A 23,777-nucleotide genomic window follows, 5' to 3' on the forward strand; every position below is an offset into this window, starting at 1 on the left:
TGCAATGCCTTGCAATAGGACCATTAATTTGGAAGTACAGGAACTATATTTCAAGATATTTAAAACAAAAAAAGAGATTTAAAAAAAAAAACAGGTCAATAGTGCTTAAACAGTTGTTTAGTAGATTTATTTGGCAAGAGCCATTGTATACTAAGCAGGATAATACTGTCAAAGTTATGGGTAGGGTAGGTATCCATTCATTAATCCATTTTGGAGCCTCCGTGCTGGAGCCTATCCCAGCTGACATTGGGCGAGAGGCAGGGTACACCCTGGACAGGCTGCCAGACTATCACAGGGCTGACACATAGAGACAGACAACCATTCACACTCACATTCACACCTACGGACAATTTAGAGTCACTAATTAACCTGCATGTCTTTGGACTGTGGGAGGAAGCCAGAGTACCCAAAGAAAACCCACGCTGACACAGGGAGAACATGCAAACTCTGCACAGAAGGGCTCCCACACCCCAAGGATCGAACCAGGAACCCTCTTGCTGTGAGGTGACAGTGCTAACCACCACACCACTGTGCCGCCCCAGGGTAAGTATAACTTGGGGTATTGCATTGCAGAACTGAAGAGAAATCATGTATCAATAAAAATGTGCTTTTAGAAAATGAGCTCTTTTGAGTCATGATTATTGTAGCTACTTCGGCAGAGCTACAGAGCTTTTCAAAATCGATTTACTTCTTAAACAAGTACATTTTCATTAATTTAACTGCAATAAGTTTAAACTATCTTGGACACAGAATGTTGTCTACATACAGTAAGTGTTGTCTGGTTATAGAGAAAAGGGGACCACTCTTCTACATTGTGTATCCTATGGGAGACTCCTCTTTCTCAGGATCCACTCTTAATCATTTATGTGCATCCCACTCCTGCTCGCTTCAATCACTACTGTGATACTGTATTTAATGGCTAGGACATGGCTTGACACTGTCAGAGGGATTCTTTATTCTGCATGAGGTGATAGGACTTTGAGAGGAGACAGAGAAGACAGCCTATGTCTGCTGTAATCCCAGGCTCAGGCTTTAATGAGAGCTCTGGGAGGACGCATGATGCTGTTACATTGTCTTTCACCTTACAAGGTCCCTTCTCATAACCTTGAGTTCGTGCCACTGAATGGGTGAGAGAAATAGCTGGTTCATATCCAAAGCTAAACTAGCTAGCGTGCTAATCCTAACATTGGTAATGACATGAAAGTTCACTCAGCACTTTAATGTCCAAATGATGGCTCGCAAATCAGGAATGAAAAGGGGTAATGTGCAGACTACTTTTCAGTTAGATCTGTCAAGGTGGAATTTGATGGTCCTGGATTAGATATCATTATTACTTTTGCCATCCTCTCAGATAACAATAGCAGATTACATTTTCTTGACTTTCTTGCACTATTCTGTTGTGTCCTGATGTTTCTAATCTAATCTGTTCCAGCTGTGTGTCCTTTGCCAAATGAAACTAATCAGTCTCTGCCACCATAGGCTTTCTGCCCTGTCGTTTATTTATACACTCACCTGAGGGGTAACACTCTCCAGCCCACCGCTCCTCGTTACCCTCTGTTCTTGCCCTTTTCTATCCCCCATTTGTCCAAACAATCAGACCTGCTTGTTTCACATCTTTTCACTGTACTGCTGAACTGACAAAGTGCTGCAAAGGTTTCCAAGACACTACATATATATACTGTATTTCATCTGTATGTGCTCAGGTAAGACCACATAATGAAGGTACCTTCCACTTCTTAAATCTTGAGACAAAGCTTTATGATCCATCATTATGGCTGCATCCTTGATTTAAATGAAAGTTTAACGACAGTTTTGGTTTAAAAATTCAGTGCTTCCGGCACATGCTGTATAACGCGAGTAGAGCATTTTGCAGGTTTATAAGAAAAAGTATGTCAGCATCACCATTATCAAAAAGGAAATAGGTACTGCTGCAATGGCCATCATTTTCAGCGAGAATGTTACAGCACAAAGCAGCACCACTTTACTGGAAATGGTTTATTTTTTAGCAGCAAGTTTGTAAAGAAAACAGGATGTTGCCTCTTGGGAGTTTCGCTATTTGCTTCTTCCTCTTTTTGATGCAACATTCGATGCCTTTTATTTTTTTTCTGGAACTGTTGGGAGAAGCTTTACCAAGTGCCACATTAGGGCTTACTTGAATATTCCCTCACAGGTGGGCAGAGAGGAAGAATTGTCCATTGTTGTATGCACTGAGGGAGAATTGAATTGATTGAACAAGTGTTCTGAGAGCAGGTTTAGTAGTATTCGAGGCCATTTTAGTGGCACTTGGCTGTTGGTGTTACAGTTTTTCTCAATTGTTTACACACTAACACTGGTGGTTGAGACGCAATGACCAAAACCTGCAACTCATGTACCAACCCCCCTGAACCAATTCAGCTAAAATACAAGCACATTACCTGCTTTACACTCAAGCCCTTTTTAGATAGGAATTGTGCAAATTTGCAGGAAAGCCCAATCAGTCTTTTTTCAGCATTGGCAATTTAAAAACAAATCGGGGAGTGCGGCAAAATGCCGCCTACCTACTTTTGTTTATACAGAATGCACCTTTTTTGGGACAATGGGGGGCGTGAGCAAGTAACAAAACGTGTTGCTCAGCGCGTGACGTAAACAATGACGTGGGAGGGAAACCGCGGCTGGTCAGTCCTTCTGCGATTCTCTCGTAAGTCGGCCCGTTCTTCACCGTCCCCGTCATGTGACGGTTAATGGCCTCTTCGTTTGCAAGGACAAGGAAGGCGCACAATTCCTTGTCTCCCCAGTTGCTCATCTTTACAGTGTCTGTCAGGTTTGCGTTTCCCTCTTGCTACTAGCTGCTCGCTAATTCCTGCTATCAGCTGTTTCCTGTTTATCCACCGCCAGTGGCTTGCATGTGCAGCGTCTTCAACAGCTCCTACCACAAGTCATCAACAGCCCCTCCCGTTGCAGAAGGCCGCCTCGGTCTGTTTAAACTAAAAGGGTTCCGCCAATATGACTACCCTACAAGGCGGAAAATTGGGCACCTCGGATCAACTTGCCAATCCGGCTCTGTGTGTCTAAACACTCGCAGCTTGCCGGCAAAACAGCCCAACATTCACAGAAAATCTGGCAGTGTAAAAGGGGCTTCAGACTGTGGTTCTAAACCACACTTTTTAAAAACAAAAAAACAAAAAAATACACAACTCTCTACATTTGTCAAATCTCTTGGGATCACATGGAACACACTGCCATTCAAACTGATAAACTTATATTATCTACTAGGGTTGGGCAAACGGACGAAGCCATGCCCACACACACATATACACCATGACCTGGGTTTGCAGCAGCATTAATGGCATTCATTGCCTGCTTGAAAAGTAACAATTCATATTTACCTACTAGATCAGGGGTAGGCAACCTGTGGCTCTGGAGCCACATGTGGCTCTTTAGCCCCTGTCCAGTGGCTCCTTGAGCCTTTGAGAAAAGAATTCTATGGAAATTCATTCTATGAATCCAAATGTTGCTGAACCTTGATAGCAGTGGCTGGTTAGCTATGGATGCCAAATCCAAAAAAGTAAATTGAATAAAATAGAGAATGTAGTAGTGCGTGGACAGATTTGTTTGCTCTCACTGCCAGCTCTGCAAAATTGAAGTACCAAATAATCATAAATAGTGCCCTGCACAGTGTCCACCTTGTGGTAAAACATATTAACAAATGCTTATTTAGACCATAAGTATATGCTAATTTAGACTTAATAGGCTATTTACCTTGATTATAAGGCTCAAACATGTTTTGCGGCTCAACACAGATTTTTTCAAATTATTCTTGGTCAAAAATGGCTCTTTTAATGGCAAAGGTTGCAGACCCCTGTACTAGATGAACTGTAAAGTGCCAAAAAAGCAGCATTGTGATTAAGTTATGACTGTTTTTTCTTCATTGTATACACACAAAAAATGAAAGTGTGCACACAATTATGAAAACTTGAAGCTCATGGATTAACGGCAAGGCTCCAGACTGTTGAACTCTAGGCACACTTACTTCACCTGGAAAACACTGGCCTTCAAAATGTCACACCCCAATCACCAATTGGTCTCACTCACATCTCACCTGTTCCAACTCAACTGGTAAAACACACCACACAACAGTCCAATCATGTGCCTGAGCATAAAAAGGAGAGTTTTTGTGTGTGATTGTGTGTGAACAGTTAACTGAGTAGCTGGTAACCTCAGCCACCAGTGTGTGAGTGGGCGAATGTGACATGTAGTGCAAAAGCGCTTTGAGTGGTCAGAAGACTAAGAAGGCGCTACAACTGCAGGTCCAGTCAAAGGGCCACAGGTGAGCTCTTTTGTTTTAGGAGCAATGAATGCCATCATAGAAGAAAGAGGCACAATAAAAGGAGTGAGAGTGCGAAGGCAGCTTATAAAGGAGGACGACAAAGCCCAAGGACAGCCATAATCTCTGATGAGATTCAGGCAACTTTCATTGACTGTGGTCAACCACTGCCTTACAATTTTTTTCTGACAAGAGATGAACTGTCTATGACCACAATCCCCAAACGCGCAAACCTTTTCTGCAAGCTATAAATGCATGAAAGTATGTGCAGATGTCACTGTAGGACCTTTTTCAGGACTGAATAAACCATGCTGGGTGAAACTTCTCCCACTGCTTGGCCACGGGGAGCACTGTCTGTGATGTTGATGAGGTGCTGTGGCCAGATCGAAAAACAAGACAGGATGCATTTTTCTATTATTTGCTCTATATTGTATGTGTGACACTTCACACACCCAACTTTATGTTTGCTGGGATTTATATAGAATTGTGGGAAAACAATTTTTTTTTATATGACAGCATATTTGAGTAGAAAAAACATGAAACCAAAATAGTTTAGAACAGACCACTGTACATATGTAGTAAATGCAACACTAAATATGCAAAAAGGTATAAAGGCCAAAACACACTGACTACAAACACGACACATCAAAAAATACACCCCCATTATTTGCAATGTACAACCCCACACTAGCAGCAGCTAGACGCATGTCGGCGCTCCTGGACGCACCACCCCGCAGCACTTCACACCACTGTTCTATTTCCAGCCTCACTGCCCCCAGAATTAAATAGAAAATTTCCCCTACTTGCTCTTTTTCTCTGCTCCTGTGGCAGCTCGACTCCTCTCGTCGCCATTGATGCAAAGAGAATTCTGTAACTGTTGCTGTGCCTGGTGTGTGATGAGGAATAGATGAGGAGATAATCATTGAGGTCGAGAAATATCTTGAGCCAAACAACCCACAATGTCGTCATTATAAAGACCATGGCCAAAAAGATAGCGGCTGGTGATTCATAGCTCTGGAGATGGGCTCTTCAGGTGAGAAGTCAACTTTTTTTCAGGTTATGCAGAGGTGGGAGAACTACAGATTTTTCAGCAAAAGTAGTGATAACTTTGCGTGATCGTATGTTGAAGAGCTGTGGCGTGATGCATCCAGTGTGTGCTAGGGGCGTTACTTGACGCACGTCACATGACACGCCACGCCCCCATTGTGATTTCAGGTTAGGTCTCCTGATAAGGAATTCCAAGGTTTTTCATTCATAATAGTATTTCACTTTAAGCACATCAGTTGGTTCTTAAAAATGTCTGTTCATATGATGGTGTGTGTGTGTGTGTGTGTGTGTGTGTGTGTGTAGCAAGAGTAAATCCCAATATTCAAATATACTTAATTCATCCCCCCAGAGAAAAAAAAAAAAAAAACAATAAAAAATTTGCTCTACCTTTGAACACAAAATAGCATTTTGTGAAGAATGTTGTTTTGAGTGCAAAAGAGTTTTGTTCTGCAGGAGATTCACCCTGCGTGTGTGTGTGTTTTAGAATGTGTGTACAGAGTTGTGAGAATATGAAAAATGCTTTTAGAAAACATTTGTAAACAGCTGAGAAAAACTATAAGGTACTTAACTTTCTTGTTCCTCCCCGCTCTGCTTCAGCTGCAAATCATTATATACAAGAAGAATAATGACGGTCAGAAAAACAAACAAGGCACTTCAAGATGCTGTCAATGCCACCTACACACCTCAGAAACAAACTTACAACAACAAACACATGATTTCAGGCTAAAGGTGGACTCTATTATTTCTACACATTGAGATCAGTTTCATTGTCATGAAGTGCTGCTTGTGAAACGCTGATAATGTAACTTGGAGACTAAATGTTCTTAACAGAAAGCCTGAGTTAAAGCCTGAGGGAAGATGTTTACTAAAGTGTGTGCTTTATAGACACTATCATGTTGCATTATGACCTATACAAGGGATTAAATATTCAAATATCTCTACCTCTGCTGTAAAGATTATGATCATTTTTATACTAAAGGATTGCTATAGGTCTAAGAATTGCATTGACAGTTGGTCACTTTGCCGCGTTGGTTGTAACTGAAATATCCCCTGGCATTTCCTCGAGAGCCATCAGGTCTACATTTGTGGTTTTGATTCAAATTTCTCAAAAACACCTTTATATGGATTCCCAGAGATTTTGGTACAGACATCCATACTCCCTCCATCATAGATTTAAAAAACTGTGGTGATCCCATGTTTTTTCCTCTGGTGCTATCATCAGGTCATTTTGAAAATGTATCTGATATGGAAACAAAGGCGGTCTATTGCGTCACCTGTGTCTCAGCCAGTTGCTAGTTAGCCAGTTAGCACATTAACAACACAATCTAATGTTAAAAGAACAGAGCATATTTACCAAGCCCCAGTGACCAATAACACAAACCATCACAAAATGTTCCTGCTAAAGAGTTCAATGGCTAAAGAAAAAAAACATACCTTATGTAACAAGTTTGTTTTGATATCACTCCTTCTTGACTTTGCTGTTTGTTTACTTTCCTCACTTTTGTTTCTCTTCTCATATGCTCATTGCCAATCAGAGTGATTTATGTCACAGACGGGCCCTGCTGTCAGCGACGCTGATTCAGCATGCTGAATTGGCTAAAAAAAAAGCAGACAAGGGCAAACAAGAGCCAACGGTATGGGACACACCGGAGCAACCAGGGCAGCAGATGTTAACTGATGGTCAAACATTTACCCACCATTGGCCTGGTGTGTCAGGGCCTTTAGGCTACGTTCAAACTGCAGGCAAATCAGATTTGTTTCTCAAATCAGATCTTGAGGACAGACTGTCCGCGCTGTTATTTGCAAGTAATCAGATCGCACATCACCAGCCTATCTGCATGGGTTGCTCTGGTAACAACGTAGGTGTCAGTAATTACATAGCAACGCCAGGGACATGGGTTTCCAGCATGGAAAAATAAGAAATGGAGGTCCATCATTTCGCCCTTCAAAGAATTTTTTTCCTCCATTTGTCCATGGACTGTTCCCTATATTGTCTGCTGTTGAGACTTGTATGCATAGAAACGTAATGCAGTGAAAGTATACTTTTATTTTTTTAAGGAAATGAATTGGAGTGAAAGTAAAAGCTGACGTGATAAAACAAGTAAAGTACAGATACTCCCAAAAATACTCAAGTATTGTAACAAAATATTTTTGCTTTGTTATATTACACCACTGGTTGTCAGTGGGATGGAAACGTTACTCATGACTCCTGCAAAACAAAAATTAAATAAGCCACCCTCTGAACAGGAAATTGGTTAATGCGGACACGCTGTCAGGCAGAAATAATGAGGTGAAACAAAATAGTAATTCAATCATACTGATTTTCCCCATTTACCCATGATGGAGGCTTTTATGTTTATTATCTGGCATGTCTTCTTGCAAAAAAATTGAAAGAAGTGATGTTTGTTTTTGTTATAATAATAAATACAAAAAGAACAGTGAAATTAGATTGAGTAGAAGTCATTACCGGAGGGAAGGTAGCATGCTATCTTCAGGAACTTAAACTGATACGGGTTTACCTCTTAACGCTTGTTAAAATATCCATAAGACCCTGATTACCTATCAGTCATTTATTGACCAGCTCAGTTAAGCCTAGTTCACATTACACGATTTCCACCGCGATTTTGACGTCGCAGAGGATCTTGAGAGCCACCTTGGGTCGGAGGTGAGTTGGCAGATAGTCTGCCACGACGAGTCCTCATGTGTGAACAAGCCTACGAGCAAGTCACCCCCTCGTCTGTGACTGGGACTGGATATCTGGCATGCCAGAAAACTGGAGAAGTCATCAGCCAATGAGAGGCGGGATACATCCCATGTCAGCACATAGGAGGACGGAAGAAATGTGAGGAGGACAAGCCGCAGGGTTGCCACTTGCCAGGTCCGCTTATTAGCCGCTACTTTGGGCTTGTTTCTAAAGTGGAGTTGCTTATTTGGGCTTGCTCTCTAAACGTCACCTTTCTCTATAAATATCCGTCTAATAAGTTATTTAAACGCATGATAGTCACTTCTTTTGGGCTTGTTTCTATAGCCCTGGTTACTTATTACTCTCCCAAGATCTCCCAAGAGCAACAACAACAATGGCGGCGTCCACAGGATCATGGGGAGTGCGTTGTGTTTGGACTCAGGCCCTGGAGGCAGATCTGATTCAACAGTGGGAAGAATATCCATGCCTTCATGATGTGTCGTCTCCAAGTTTGGTGACGTCACCGTATTATCTGGGGCTCTGTCAGCGAGGGCTCGGTGGAGAAATCTTGTGGTGTGCACACATAGGTCGTAACGCAGTTGGCTAGACTCCCACTGACAGAAACACACATCGGCAGGTATGAACGCAATATCAGGGTGAAAATTGAGTAATGTGAAGTAGGTTTTACTTTAGAATACTGTGATGCTTTCATTTGAAGACTTAATGGGGAAGACAAGGTACATTGTTTCTTTTTATCCATTCAGTCAAATCTCCAAGGGCTGGCTTGTTTCTTATTTGGTTGAACATCCTATCCTGTGTGTTCTGTTCTTCTGATGAATTTGACTTGTGTGATCAAGTCCCATTTTTCTATGTGTTGTATGTCTGAGTTTTTCCTGAATCTCAACATATTACTTCCATATCTCACATGCCTTTTTAGTATTATACATGTCTGCTTTCAGGTTTTTGCTGACTTGCTCCAGTCTGACTCTTGAAAGATGTTTTCAGTTAAAGTTTAGAGTTACATCAGAAATCACCACTTCTCCTGGCATTTTTCATCTTTAGAGGCATTTATTCGACACGAGGGAGTCAACTCAGAGCTTTCTATTACGTTGGCAGTAAGATAGAGAAATATACATGTATATGTGTGCACACATATTTTTTTTCCTGAGACAAAGGGAGGGAGAAAAGGAGCACCCTTCCACCTCATCTCTGCCCCCCCCCCCACACACACACACACACACACACACACCCATCTTCTCTCCTCCCACGCCATCCGTTCCATTACAATGATAATAGGATTTGGAGGGCTGCATTATTGCTGCTGTCTGAGCTGGGCCTTGTGATATCCCTGTCCACACTGCTCCTCCTGACTTGCATGTTAGTCTCCTGATTCATACTCCATTCACAGAGGCCTCCATTAAAGACTGAGGGGAGTCGTTTGGTTCAGGGTTGTTATAGCCCTCTGCTATATGGACTGCTGGGTTTTATTCTTGGCAGACTGACCACTCAAAAAAAAACTGATGTGAGCTAAAGGAGACTCCTGTTTAATGGCTGCTCTGCTGCAGCCCCCAGCGAGGCTTATTTGTTCAGACGGGGGTTATGTTTATGGCCATTCATAAGGGCAATTTTGAAAAGCCATAATTTCCAGTGCACAGTGCTGTCTTTAGAGTTTTGCACTCATTTTTAACAACTGAGAAGTGGGGCGGAATTGCCAAGGTCAGAACTGAAGCCAAATCCCCTCTGAAGTCAATATACAGTATGGTAACCAGTGATAACATGGCAACAGCAGAGAGCAGCCTCACAGTTTGCTGCATTACAACATGGCAAGCAGATCATCTTTTTATTTGCCACAAGTTATAGCGCTGTTTGAAAAACGTATGTATTATTCATGTTATTTGAAGGTTTATTTTTGATTTAATCTACTAGGTTTACCTCTTTTGTAAGGCATGGTCACACATGAGTGAACACTAGCTGCGCAACAATACATGTGCTGAATGTGCCTGATGCAACAGACACAGAATGCTAACTTACTGGCTAATGTTAGCTAGCTTGCTAATAAATACCACAAAATACAATATGATGTTATTGTTCCATTTTCCATTTTCCTACATTCCATTTCTGTCTCCTGACTCACTGCCAGCCAAGCAGCATCTCTCATGAGGGGCAGTTTGTATTTTTCATGGCTAATATACAATATTGGCTGGTTAGCATGGCAACCATCCCTGAGCCTCATGCAGCATCATTCTCTTATATTTTTTCTTAATATTCTGGTTAAAGAAAATGTAACAGACGTCTACTGTAGACGCACCAAAAATTCTTAACCATCCAAATCTGCTCTTTCCCAGGTGTGCACGATCATGAATCCCCCTTGATCGTACCTTGATCGTAAGTAACCTATTCACATAGGTTAAACACTATATAATGGCTGGTGTTGTGCCATGTGCGAATACTGCTTTAGTAGTAAGAGCTCTGCATTGAAAATGTGACCTAAGTAAAAGTATGTTAGCCCAATCAAGGAAATGCACTCTGCAGAAGTTTAAATAAATTTAATAAATCAAGATAATTAAAATAATCAAAAGGAAAAGTACATACATATATGAGAAGCTCAAACCATGAAATGTTTCTGCATGAAAAATAAATGATTTGCAAAAACAGTTGCCAAATAATTTTCTAATCAATCGACTGATCATTTTAGCGGCACTTGTATAGTTTCATATTGTTTGTGCACAAACATGTTAATTTGTAAAGTAATCAGTAACTAAAGTTATCAAATTACTGTAGTGGTATGATAAAAGTACAATATTTCCCAATGAAGTGGCAAGAGTTTAAAACACTCAAGAAAATAAAAAAACTTTCTCAAACTTGTCCTTAAGGACAGTACTTGAGTAAATGTACTTCGTTACATTCCAGCACTAGTAACTGAAGTAACAGTGATTGGGACCAATGGACCAACTTGTATTTCTTAAGCCCTGAAATTTAATAATCCAATCAATATAATTACACTAAAACATAATATAAATTTGATTATATGATATTTGTGCATTTTTAAATGTTCCTCAAATATAAAGCTTATTTGTCCTTGCAATGGACAACTATGTGTGGACTGAAAAATGAAATGTTTTTCTCGTCTTGGCAAGACCACTTGTAAAATATTTTCTTACCAAAAAGAAGAGCAAAAATAAAAACATTGGTGAATTGCAAAAATCAATAGACACCAAGAAAATAAGAAAAATTTGTGGGTAAAAAAAAAAAAGAGAAAATGTATTTGTATATTGTTTCTTTCATGAGGCCCAATGTCTCCTCCACACCACACTTATTTGCTGTTGGTTGAGGCTGTGACTTCACTTGTCAAAGTTCACCAAGGTTAAACTCTGATCTGATCGGAAGTAAACGAGAGGCGAATATACATCTGCATTAATTATGCTAATGTGTGACAATACCCTTATACTGCTAAGTGGTAAAATACAATAATGTCTAAACGAAGGTTTGGCACAATGGTGCTTTGAGCTAAATGCTAACATCGGCATGCTGTGTATGCTTACCATGACAATCCAAACATGCTGACTTTAAACAATTAAAGATTATCATGTTTACCATCTTAGTTTAGCATGTTAGCATATTAACATTTGCTAATTAGCATTAAACACAAAGTGCTGCTGAGGCTGATGTCATTAGTTTTGCAGGTATTTGTCATAAACCAGAGTATTGGACAAATTAGAAATTTTGCAAGATGATTAAGGGATCGTCAAAGTTATTACAATTTATCCCGACAGAGCATAAATAGCTGTACCAAATTTCATGGCAAATCATCATCATGGTATGAAGAACCAAAAATGTCATCCTCTTGGCGATAAGAAAAATCGAAAAATTGGTAGGATTCATCCTCTGCAAAAGTGAACTGTTAGATTTTTGTACAAATGTCACTCCAATCAATGCATCCATAACAAATTAGCGCCCCATGAATGGTGTCACCTTATGAAGTTAACATAAAGTTATGAGGTTAAGATTAAGTAAGTAAAGTTTTGTAGGTGAGGTTTAGGAAACAAAACTTGGTTGGGCATCGTCACGTTAATAAAGGAGGACAAAGCAAGGACAGGACAAAACGCGAGTGAATATCAGCGTTGCTTATTCCAGGTGGAAAGAACTCCTGTGGAAGAACACTCTGGAGATGCATATATTATAATCGTACCAACCTATATTTGCCGCATTGTGCCGTGACAATCACATAAAACGTGTTATTTTAGCATTACTGTGCTAATGTTTGCTTGTGTTACCAAAACAATTGGAGATAAAACACTCCTAACATAACGTTATATCTCACAGATAATTCCTAAATAAATATTCACCTCATCGCTAGATAGGCCTACACCTGAAAAACTTGATAAACTTGTGGATGATGCCATCTCTGTCTGTGCAAGGCTTTTTTATCCTAAGAGACCAACGTCACTTACCCGATGGGAGGGGTGAGCGAGTGAGCGCGAGTGAGCCCTGCAATCTAGAATTTGACGGCTGATGTCACTGTCACTCACCATTTTTACACACTGAGGCTTTAATAAAAGGTTTCAATTTTAACGTTAAGTTACATAGGTTAGGTTCAAGAAAAGAAGTATGGTGTTGACGTACCTTGAAATTAGTCAAAGTTCACTCGGTTTCACATATGGTGCCAAACACTGATCTCCCGGGCAAAAGTTCTGTGTTTGTTTGACCCATCCACCACTCCAACATGCCTCTTTATGCGGATTTTCGCTCTTTATACTACTTCCTTCTTTACTCTTGTCAGCGCATTGGTCCTGTGATCATAGCCTTCTCATTTACATGGGTTACAAACAAATCACTGGCTCATTATTACATGGTGGTACATATACATATAAACGGTGCATGAGAATTGTCTGATCCAATGGTCCAATGGTCTGATCCAGTTGTTAGGATATCTAAGTGATGGACTGACCATTCAATGGACCGAAAAGCATGGCTAAAGAAAGAATGGACAGTGATGTCTGCTTCTTCAAGCAGGATGTAACAACACTAGAACTGCAGAGGCTCTAACCCTTCACTTTTATCGTGGCTGGGATCGCACTTTTGATGAATGTCATGCTGCACTCCAGCTCAGAAGTAGTTCAGAGGTAAATCATCTGCACAGAACAAATATTTTTGCTCTTAAACCTCTCTTCTTCTCTCTTCAGTCACTGTGTGGTGGCATTTGGCTCTTCTAGCTGTGCTCACCAGGCTACTTCCTGTCCACACCACAGCAAGATCAATCACTGTTGGCCTTATGTTGTGGGCACTGTTCAGAAAACAGCATCTGTGGCTTGTCTGCTGTGTGAGGAATGGGCTTTTTTTAGGGGTCAGATCATAAACCCTTCCCAAAAATGGGTTCCTCCTGGATATTTTCATGTTTTTCTCATTGTGGGAAAAGGAAGGGGAAATATTTTTATATTCAATCTCCGCACCCATGACATCCTTGAAGTGTCTGTTCCTTCTCCAGCTCCTCAAGATAACTCTCTTTACACACAGTGCAGTGGTGGCACTTGCCACTGTATTGTACTGTACAGTCTGTCACGCTATAATATCCTGCAGCAGGATTGTACATTTTGCCCTTTCTCAGGCATTAATGAGAAGAGTGCAGCTGCATGTATGCTCAACACATTCAGTATGTGTGCTATATCCAGCTTCACAGAGCATTACCCTGTTGATGCGGTGCAACTGATCTCATGATGCAGCGTAAATCAATTGGCTCCTTTATTGTAAAATAATGAGGCAACTCTAATGCCAGCCTGGTGTCAGACCTCTGCCACCCACAGCTTAAATTTCAGAAACTTCCTACTGAGTTTGAGCTCACAGACAGCTGGTGCCCTGACACAAAAGGCTAAATCTTTCTACAATTTCCCTTTTTGCATCTTACCATTTCTCCCTCAGTTGAGAGCAGCAGTTACAGCAGGAGTACCTGAGCACAATGCTCTATGTGTACACACAGTCGAAAAGTGTAGGGGCTACATGCTATACTTTTTGTGCAGTTATTATACGACTAAAGGCTATGACTGCTCATTAATCCTGCCACTCATTTCCACTGTCACAAGACTTACCAGCTCACACAGGTGTATGGGGGTTGGATATAGTGTTTGGCTTGTGCTGAGCGATATCCCTGGCTGACACTGTAGCTCACGTGTCAGACCTTTTGCCTTCCAATCCAGTTCAAATCCTACTACACCCAATGTGCTTGTTTTTATCAGTTTTATCTGTTTTGAGATTTCTTGCATCATAAGCAGTTTCAGCTAAAGCCAACACAAATTTTATTAGTTTCAAAATCCATGGAAAATATTGCTAAATATACCTATCCCTACCACTATTTTGGGGGGACGAAATTGGAAGACAGAAACCTATATCCTTCATACATTTATTAAATACATTACAGAGCGTGGAATAGAATTGATCTGCCCATTGCAGCAAACGAGCCAATGTTAGGAGCAAAGCATAACACAATGTGCAAATCAATTAAGGAGGTGGGAATTGTATTGAACAAAGTCCCATGTAACAAAGAACAGCCACATATTCTATTTCAGTCAGTGACAAAGAACCAACTCTGATGTGTGTCATCCTTCCAGCTTCAGGCAGTCCGTGTTGTGCTGAAGAACATTTTTGCAGTCTTGCAGTGTGCCTCAGCAGTTTCTGGGCAACGTCTTCATTTTTTGCAGCTTTATCGTTTCTCTCCTTCCACTGCTCTACCCAGGCTTTTCCTAATTACTGAGAGAAACTTATTTATTTAGCCACACTGGCTTTACAGGTGGTAATATCAGGGTGTAGGTTGGTCCATCACTTTGGTCCAGACTGAAATACCTCAACAAGTAATAGATGGATAGCTAATGTATGTATGTATGTTTGTATGTACGTGTGTGTGTGTGTGTGTGTGTGTGTGTATGTCCTGAGATGTCATCAGTAAGTAAAAGTATATCATGGTGAGATAGATCGACAATCATCATAAGCTCAGCATTCTTATGGCCTCTTGGATGAAGCGGTCCCTGAGCCTTGTGGTGTGGGACCAGATGCCGCAGTACCATCTGCTTGCCGGCAGCAGGCAGAACCGTTTGTGTCGGGGATGATCCAGGCACCCAGGTAGCGCACTAGGCTTTAACGTTAATTTTCATAGTGGCCAAACTGTGAAATTACAACTTCCAAGTCCGTCACATGATGCCACTGGGCCCAAAGAGACATTTTCCCATAGACTTGTATTGTGAAAGAGACATTTGTAAATCAATGGAAACTGGGTTTTTTTCGTCACAACCCCTGCGTAGTAATGTGTGTTACTATCAGATTTTGATCTATTGTGTCCAATAACAAACAGTTCAGTCCGCTAGCAAGCCGAGGTAACAAAGAGGGGGTACTGGTGGCATGGCTGAGAAGGCGAGGGGTCCGGAGCCAGAAGAGCAGTTCAGCGAAGCAGCAGAGCCGATGAGGGATGAGCAGAAGGGAAGTAGAGACCAGGCGATGGATCAAGGAACCGACAGGTAGGAGGCAGGAGAACACACACAAGGCAGCATGTGGCGTCTCACAATCAGTTTCTGAGCTGCAGCAGGCAACTGGCAAGCAGGTGGGAACACTCACACTGAGATGTCGTCGCAGGAAAACACCACACAGCCACAGGCAGACGGAAGCCAGAGACTCTGAGGTAGAAGTCGTGGTCCGGGACAGAAGGCTGGTGAGTTTACTGGGAAATGGACGATGCAGGCAGGGTCAGTAACAGGAGATCAGGCAGGTAAGGAGTGCTCAAAAGTCTTGCACAAGGGCGAAGAACAATCTGGCAAAATGTGTGCTCTGGAGACGCTTATATACCAAGCTGATTGGCTGATGAGCTGCAGCTGTGGAGGCAGGTGAGTGGAATGGGGTGATCAATGGCAATCAATCTGTCAATAAAGTCGAGTTGAGTCAACAAGTCATTTGATGACGTTCATCACATTGACACGGTGGAGGAAAGTGAAGTATCTCCACACATGTGATGTGTGTCTGTCAAGGCCCGAACATACTCGGGCAGAATGTACGCGGAACGGACTCAGCGGAGGTCCACGTGGACTCAAAGCGGACTCAAAGCGGACGTCTGCAAGCCCTGTGCGCACAAAGCTCAGATTTTACGACCGTGCGGACTCCACTCCGCGCACCAGTTTACTGCTCAGCATGTATTTTTCACATTGCGGGGATTTTTCACAGACATTTTTACAGGAAACTACAACGCGGAAGTGCGCTCAACTATGAAAGCCCGAATGACTGCGGACATTCCTCGCGGAGTCTGCTCCAAAGTATCAGCGTAATCAGAGGCAGCGATTGCATTTCGTACACAAGCACACAGAGAGAGAGAGAGAGGGAAAAAACACACGACTCCTCCCGGGGGGTGTCGACTTGTGCCACTGATGTCGACACGTCGACAAATTTACTTTTCTGTTAATGCCCTAGTGGCAATCATCTCGGTAAATTTATTTAAGGCAGTTGAGTGTTCTTGGCTTCATGTACTACTCAGCAAATTTCATAGGAATGACCGGGTTCCCGCCGCTGATGCTTGGTTGGGGTCTCTGCTAACCCTGCTGGCCTTCTTCCTTCTTCCTTCCTCACTGGGTATCGAGGTTCTCCATAGACAGGAGGTCTGTCCTTGTCAAATATTATGCCGTTTTCACAACCCTCTTCAGAGCCTTACTGTTGAGGGTGGTGCAGCTGCCGTACTAGGCAAGGATGCAGCCAGTCAAGATTCTGTCAATGGTTCAGCTGTAGAGGTCACAGAGTATCCATATTGAACCCTCTCAGCCTTTTGTACAGATATCCACGATGCCCAGGGGATATATCCCAGGGGATATATCGTAATGGCTTTGGTGATCCCTGACTTTTAGCATTACTGTGAGGTTTAAATTTATGTTGATAAGTGTTGGCTAATCGCTGCCTTACTGCACAGAGGAGCCTACCATTATGCATGGACAAGAGTTTCAGCATTCCTAAATTTTAAATTCAGCTAATAAGAAGACTGTGCCTGCCATTGTCAGCATCCTAACATTTGGAATGGTGTGTAATAATATTTGGTGTTGGGACTTTGCTGTGCTTCACTGAGTTGAACTTGCTCCTCAAATACACTGTTGTCTCTGTGATGCTTGTTTCCCCTTATCTGACTTATGACAAATCCTTCTCCTCATTTGGTCTGTTTCTGACCTGGTCTGTTTATTTAATACAACCAATGACGTTATTTTAGCGTGTGTGAGAACTGCGTTAAATGAAAACTCCCATCTGCAGCCTCCCCCATGCCAGCTCCTCTCTCCTCGACCATTATCACATCCAAAACAAGCCAGCAGATGTGCTTCTGCAGTGGAACCTCTGGCTCATTAAGCTGCTGTTGTTGATGGACTTGAGGAGTCCACTCAGGGCCCCTCTCAGTCTGATTAGTCACAGAAGTCTCTCCGAGGATGGCATAATTGTAATTACCAGCTTTTTCATCACTTTCAGATTGAAAATGCCTTTGATGAGACAATTTGTTGTCCTTAAAAGAAATAATGATCTCAGTGGCCTTCAGTCTTCTGCGAGGGCTGTTTATCTTCTCTCCATCTGGGGATTCTACTCTGGTCTCACTTCGGCTGCTGTAATTCTCATTTTATATAGGTTGTCTGCTTTGCAAAGGTTATGCAAGTTGTTACTGAATAAATAATTTAATCAAATGGACATTCCTCCAGCCAATAATTTTCCCAAATTCTAAGAGGCAATCATCTGGACCAAATCAAAGGACATTACATTACATAGTATACCAATCTACAATCTAAATCTTACAGTCTTTTTCCGAGAAGGAACCTCATTTCCCCTGAGACATTTACAGGGTTTTAAATCCTAATGTTCTTTTTAAGGATTATCCCTGCAGCTATGAACAAAAAAGAATCTATCTCATGCAGCATTTAGATAAATGTTTAAATCTTTTTGAAGGTAAATGTATGGATCCACACTCTCTTTGGTCCAGAGTTATATCTGGTAGTCATTTCCATGGCTTAGCAGAGCATGACAATGACTGACTCCTTTATCACTATAGCAACAACTTGTAGACTATAATTTACACTGCTTGTTATTGATGAAGAAAAAAAACAAACTCAAGCCCAAGGTGAAATCTTAACTTCATCAATAATGCCCATAATGGTAAAACATGTTATCTTTTTCTGATCGTTATGGCTGATATGAGAATTAGTTTATATATGTTATGTATAGTATTGTTCACCATGTGAGTGATTCATATGTCTTCATATGTCAGTACTTCTGTATAGTGCAAATAGTAGAGTAAGTCACTTCTATAACAGTACTTGTTCATTCCAAGGACATCTCCAAGAAATGTAAAGCCTCAAACTAAAAAAATATTTTAATGAAATAACGCCACTAAATTTTACATTTTTTGCAGACCCTCTACGTCTGGACTCTGGACGAAGAATGTCCCCCCCACTTGTGGGCACACTGTGCATGAACGCATAATCAATGTTGAATCACTTATGATACAGGAAGGTGCACAGATCAACCAGGTGAGATGTTAAAGTAAGTAAATTTCCCCTGTGAGAACCCAACAAAGTCCCCCTGCACTGAAATTGTTACTAATTTAATCTTATCCTCCAAACAGGACCTGCTGGGGTCCCTTGTTAACACAGTGAGCCTGCATCTAATTATGGACTTTTTTTCTTTTACATTCTGCCTGAATAAAATCAGATCAGCAATGAGCTTTGCAAGGCATAGACTTTAGTTCTGATTATATTTTGGAGTCACAAAAGTTTAGCAAGAACTGGGGAGGTAAATGTTTATTTTATGTTATTCTTTGGTTCAACAATTGCAGGCCAAGCAAAGCACCCCAGAAGTCCCTCTCCCCAGCAACGCTTTCCAGCTCCTCCTGGGGGATCCCAAGGCATTCCCAGGCCAGATGAGATATGTAATCCCTCCTGCATGTTCTGGGTCTGCCCCGGGCCTCCTACCAGAAGGAAGTGTCTGAAATGTTGCAGTGGTGGAGGGGTTTGCGTATCCCTGTGATCCTGGGAGCTGTTTTGTCTGGGGCTAATAGCCCCTGGTAGGGCCTCCCAAGGCAAAGTGGTCCTAGTGGAGGGGCCAGACTAAGAACGGTTCAAAAAAGACCTTGAAGACACAGCGCATTTGGGGAACGAGTACCTTGCCTGGTAACGGGACACCAGGGGGCCCCTTTCTGGTGGCCGGGCCTTGGGCCATGGGCTTGGTCAGGCTCAGCCCAAATGAGTAACATGGGCCCACCACCTGCAGGTACTGGCACTGGGGTCGGGTGCATTGTGTGCCGGGCGGCAGGCAGGGGCAGGGCCCCAGGCGTGTTGATCCTCGGCATCATGGACAATCGTATTGTACTATAGGTAATTTTGAAGTTTTCATATGTAAATTTGACTGAAAATAAGACTGAAAAATGGTCATTTTAAAGATGGCCATTTTATATTAAAAGATGAAGGAGGGTATTTATTAAGTCTGTTGCTGAGCCCAGCTATAGTTCATCTGATTTGCATGAAGTGACTTAAAAGGGATCTACAAATACTTACATAAAAATGCTAACTAGAGGTCTTTACAAGTCTACCCAGACCCAGGACCCACATGGGTTCCAGTTAGGGTTGGGATCTGTCTTTCATTTGGCTGTGTAAGTGACTGTGGTAACGTCACGTGCATCTCCATGAGTGAGTCGAGTGGACCTGCCCACTGATCTCAGATCAGCGTCAGTTGAGCGAGAGAAGAAGATGAGCATGCGACAGAAGTCATCCAAAGCCTGGTTGTACTATGTGAAATTCAATCAAAATGGTGCAAAGTGTATGAAATGCAGTGCCGTCATCACTTGCAGTGGTGGTAGCACATCCGCTATGATAAAGCACCTCCTAAAACACGACATTAATCTCAGGGAATGTACCGTGTTAACAACCTGAGAAAACCTCCGGTACCAGCGCCACCGCCCTCACGTCACACCCGCAGGCTGTGCAGGATGAAGCCACTCTAATAGAGCCCGCTGCCCGTGCTCCTCCAGCCTAGTACTAACATTACAAACCCACATGTCTGTGTAAACTACTAACTAAGTTATGTAGCTTGAAATGACAGTTTCTGTAGACCCATTTTCGACCCGTAAATACTGCTGTGTATTGTTGCGCTCCTAGCCATTTAGATAGGCTAACGTTAATGGCTAGCTAGAGCGCTAATGTTAACGACGCTTCTTTTTGAAAAGCACTAGGTTTCCCTGCCTGTCTAAGATTACGTTACTGGTAACGTTATTGATAACTTAAGTTATGAAATTGGCTGTAAATCAGGTCATGAATATGAAGTAGCATTAAAGTGTCACGTTGAGTTTTCCTGTATTTAGAAAACACAGGCAGCAAGACCAGCAAAAGCTGTAACGTAACTCCTTTCACTGTGGCAAAAGCTGGGAGGATGACCACAGAGAGAGCTGAAGAGTGTCATCGTGCTGTGACAAGATTTATTGTTAAAGATGCACATGCATTTTTGACCGTTGATTGTCCATCCTTTAGGTACAAATTTTATGAATGCATATAAGTATGTTTTTATTACACTACTGTGGTTAATTTGAGGTAATATTGTTAATGTAGAAATCACAGAATCACTTTTTGTTGTTATATTCTCAGGGAGATGACACAAACTCTAAATCCAAAATACACACCACCATCCAGAGACAAAATCTCTAACACATTAATACCTGCATGGTATGCGGTGGAGAAAAACAATGTAGTGTCAGAGCTTAAACATATCAAGAAGGCTGCTATAACATGTGATGGTTGGACCAGCATCACAAGAGACCACTACCTAACCGTCACCTTACACTATGTGTATGAAGACCGTCTCCATCAAAAAGTACTGAAGACCCAGGCAGTCTATGAAGCACAAACAGGACCGGTTGTAGCAGATGAGATTGAGGTCATCTTAAAAGAATTCAGCATAGATCTGAAGGATAATGTTGGAGTGACTGTGGACAATGCCTATAATATGGACGCGGCAGTGAGAAGGCTTAAGATCCTAAAACTTGGATGTTTCGCACATACATTGAACCTTGGAGCACAAAAAGCCTACAGTGTTCTGTCGGTGAGCAAGTGGGCAGCCAAAATACGAACGATAATCGTTTGGATGAGAAAGAGCAGCATGGCCAAGGTCGTCTTGAAAGAAAAACAGCAGCTGCTGTGTAAGTAGATTTTAAAATGTATTATACACTGACTGTACACAGATTCAATATCACTGTTACCCACCCATCAGTATTCAATGTTTATGGAAAGAGGTAAACAGTTGAGTGTGAAGTGCAATGAAATAATTTAAATGAGATCAATGCTCGGTATTCACTATGTGTGTGTTTTATAGCCCTACAGCCTCACAAGCTAGTTCTTGATGTTAAAACTCGCTGGAACTCCACATACCTGATGACTGAAAGATTCGTTGAGCAATACCCAGCCATTCAAGCAACTGTTCGCGATCCAAGAGTCAGGAAGGGGGCGGAGAAGGACAAGTGAGTATAGCATTAAAATAATCTTTTTATAAAATGAATAATAATCATCTTTTAATTAAATGAATTTAATAAAATCCAGTCAACCTATTTGCATTTATACTTTATCAACTCCTTGTTTGTAAGGATTACATTTCCCATTTCCACATTTTTAACAACATTAAATACTACATACTGTATTTTTGGTAGATTGGAGCGAATGAGTGATGAGGATTTCAAGAAAGCAGACGAGTTCATCAAGCTCATGCGAATCCTCTACACCAGCACCCTGGCTGTATCAAGCGAGAAGACACCAACGTGTGGGCAAATACTTCCAATCCTAAAGAAGTTGGAGACTCACTTCACAGCAGCTGATGACGACTCTGTCTTCACTGCCTCCATAAAGGCCAAGATATGGAGTGACCTGTCCAGCCGCTATCAGGTATTAATTATACATCTACACTACAGTAACCTTAGTAACAACCTGTTAGGTGGTGTAAGGGAGATACGATTCATATTGATTGATTCATTCATTCATTGGTCTCAAATTATTCAGGCCCCTTTTTTCAATTTGCTGTCTTATAGTTTAAGTTTAAGTTTATTTCATTTATATAGCACCTGCAAACAGCATTTGGACCAAAGTGCTTCGCAGGCAAACATGTCATATACACATATATGCATAAAGACATGTAAAATACATGTACATATAGTCTTAAAATACATCAAATTAAATACAATTTGCCATCTTGTAAATGGGTCTGAAATTGAATTCTTTACAAAGCCACTGTATATCTGTCTCATGCTGTGTGTTGTAGGATGGTGAGATATCAGCATTTCTGGAGGAGGCAACTATAATGGACCCTAGATTCAGGGCTAAACTGGACAACAATGCTGCCTGGGACCAGGTGAAAGATGCTGCAGTGAAGATGGCAGGTCCAGAAGAGTCAGAGCACCAGGTAAACACATTGGCCATCTACAAATGTAACAAGCTATGAAACTGTTGTCAGCCTAAACTGTGAATTGCTGGATGCCTGTAATGATGCATCATTGGTATTTTTCAGCTGCCAGTCGGGCAGGACAGTGAAGATGGTGAGCGTGAGACCATCCAGTGCCAGGAGTACATCAGCGTGTCTGATCAGGAGGAAGAGGAAAATGTGGAGGTAAGGACATTGTGAATATTTTCATTTTCTTGGGAATAGTGTCTTACTCTGGTCATCCTTAAATGATCACTAACAGGATTTATTGTCGATTTCAGACTCAGAGTCATCCTCCCAAGAAAATGAAAATAACACCCTTAGAGGAGCTCTTTGAGGAGGAAGAGAAAGAAGCACAAACAGCAGCTGAGAACATATGCTCCCTTTCCTGCCATGAGAAAGCTGAGCAAGAAATAAAACTGTACAGGAACCTGCCCCCTGTGTCCATGAGCACAGACCCTGCTAGGTGGTGGTGGGAGAAGAGGTCCACTCTCCCCATCCTGTCAGATTTGTCTGCCACATATATGTGTGTGCAAGCATCATCAACCCCATCAGAGAGAGTGTTCTCAGTAGCTGGAGACACTATTAGCCAAGAACGGTGTAGGATTCGTCCAGAAAAAAAGCAGATATGCTCATTTTCTTGCAAAAGAACTGTTAAGAACTTTACTCATGCTCCCCGACAGCCTAAATGTGCAATCTAACAGTGCAATCGTTTTCTTTACACAATTGTGTATTTTTCATCTAATTGCACCGTGCAACAATTAAAATAAAGTTTTTGTATTTGTATGATTGCATTTGTGTTTATTATATACTTGTTTAAGTATAGCAAGTATAATGAATATAATGCAGGAATCGGTAAGAGGAATCGGACCGTTAAGAAGGAATCGGTAAGGAATCGGAATCGTTAAAATCCCAACGAGTCCCAACCCTAGTTCCAGTCCACATTTTATTATAGTCAGTCAGGTCCAGGCTGGGTCCTCTTTATTACTGCAGCTCACATTCTGTTTATCATAATGTGTTATACCTTAGTGGTTCCTAGAAGAAAAGTGAATCAGCTTTGATTATGACAGGACTGCAGTTAGCACTGTGTTGACTATAACTACCATTATGTTTAAGTTGACTAAGGATCAGATTACAAAAATGAAAGTGGGATGAAAAAAACCTTGAGCAGCAGGGCCAGTGAATTGGAGGCAGAGCAAAGGAAAGATGAATAGTCTCCCTTCTTCACTTATGAAAAAGAAGCTAGCAAAAATGTATATAAAGATGTTAAACCTAGTAGGGGAGGAAACAGTAAAC

General features: G+C 41.7%; 1 protein-coding gene across 1 annotated transcript; it reads left to right on the forward strand.

The window, feature by feature from the left end:
* Positions 1-20,547: 20,547 nt before the first annotated feature.
* On the forward strand, positions 20,548-22,457 carry LOC144467084 (zinc finger BED domain-containing protein 4-like; the record flags this gene model as incomplete). The annotated part of the gene is made up of 4 exons (XM_078175424.1): positions 20,548-21,213; positions 21,387-21,531; positions 21,718-21,938; positions 22,339-22,457. Coding segments are annotated over exons 1-4 (1,032 nt in total), but the record flags the coding sequence as incomplete, so codon positions are not given.
* Between the last annotated feature and the right edge of the window lie 1,320 nt (positions 22,458-23,777).

This window comes from Epinephelus lanceolatus, chromosome 15 (genome assembly GCF_041903045.1).
Source record: "Epinephelus lanceolatus isolate andai-2023 chromosome 15, ASM4190304v1, whole genome shotgun sequence".
Lineage (NCBI taxonomy): Eukaryota > Metazoa > Chordata > Actinopteri > Perciformes > Serranidae > Epinephelus > Epinephelus lanceolatus.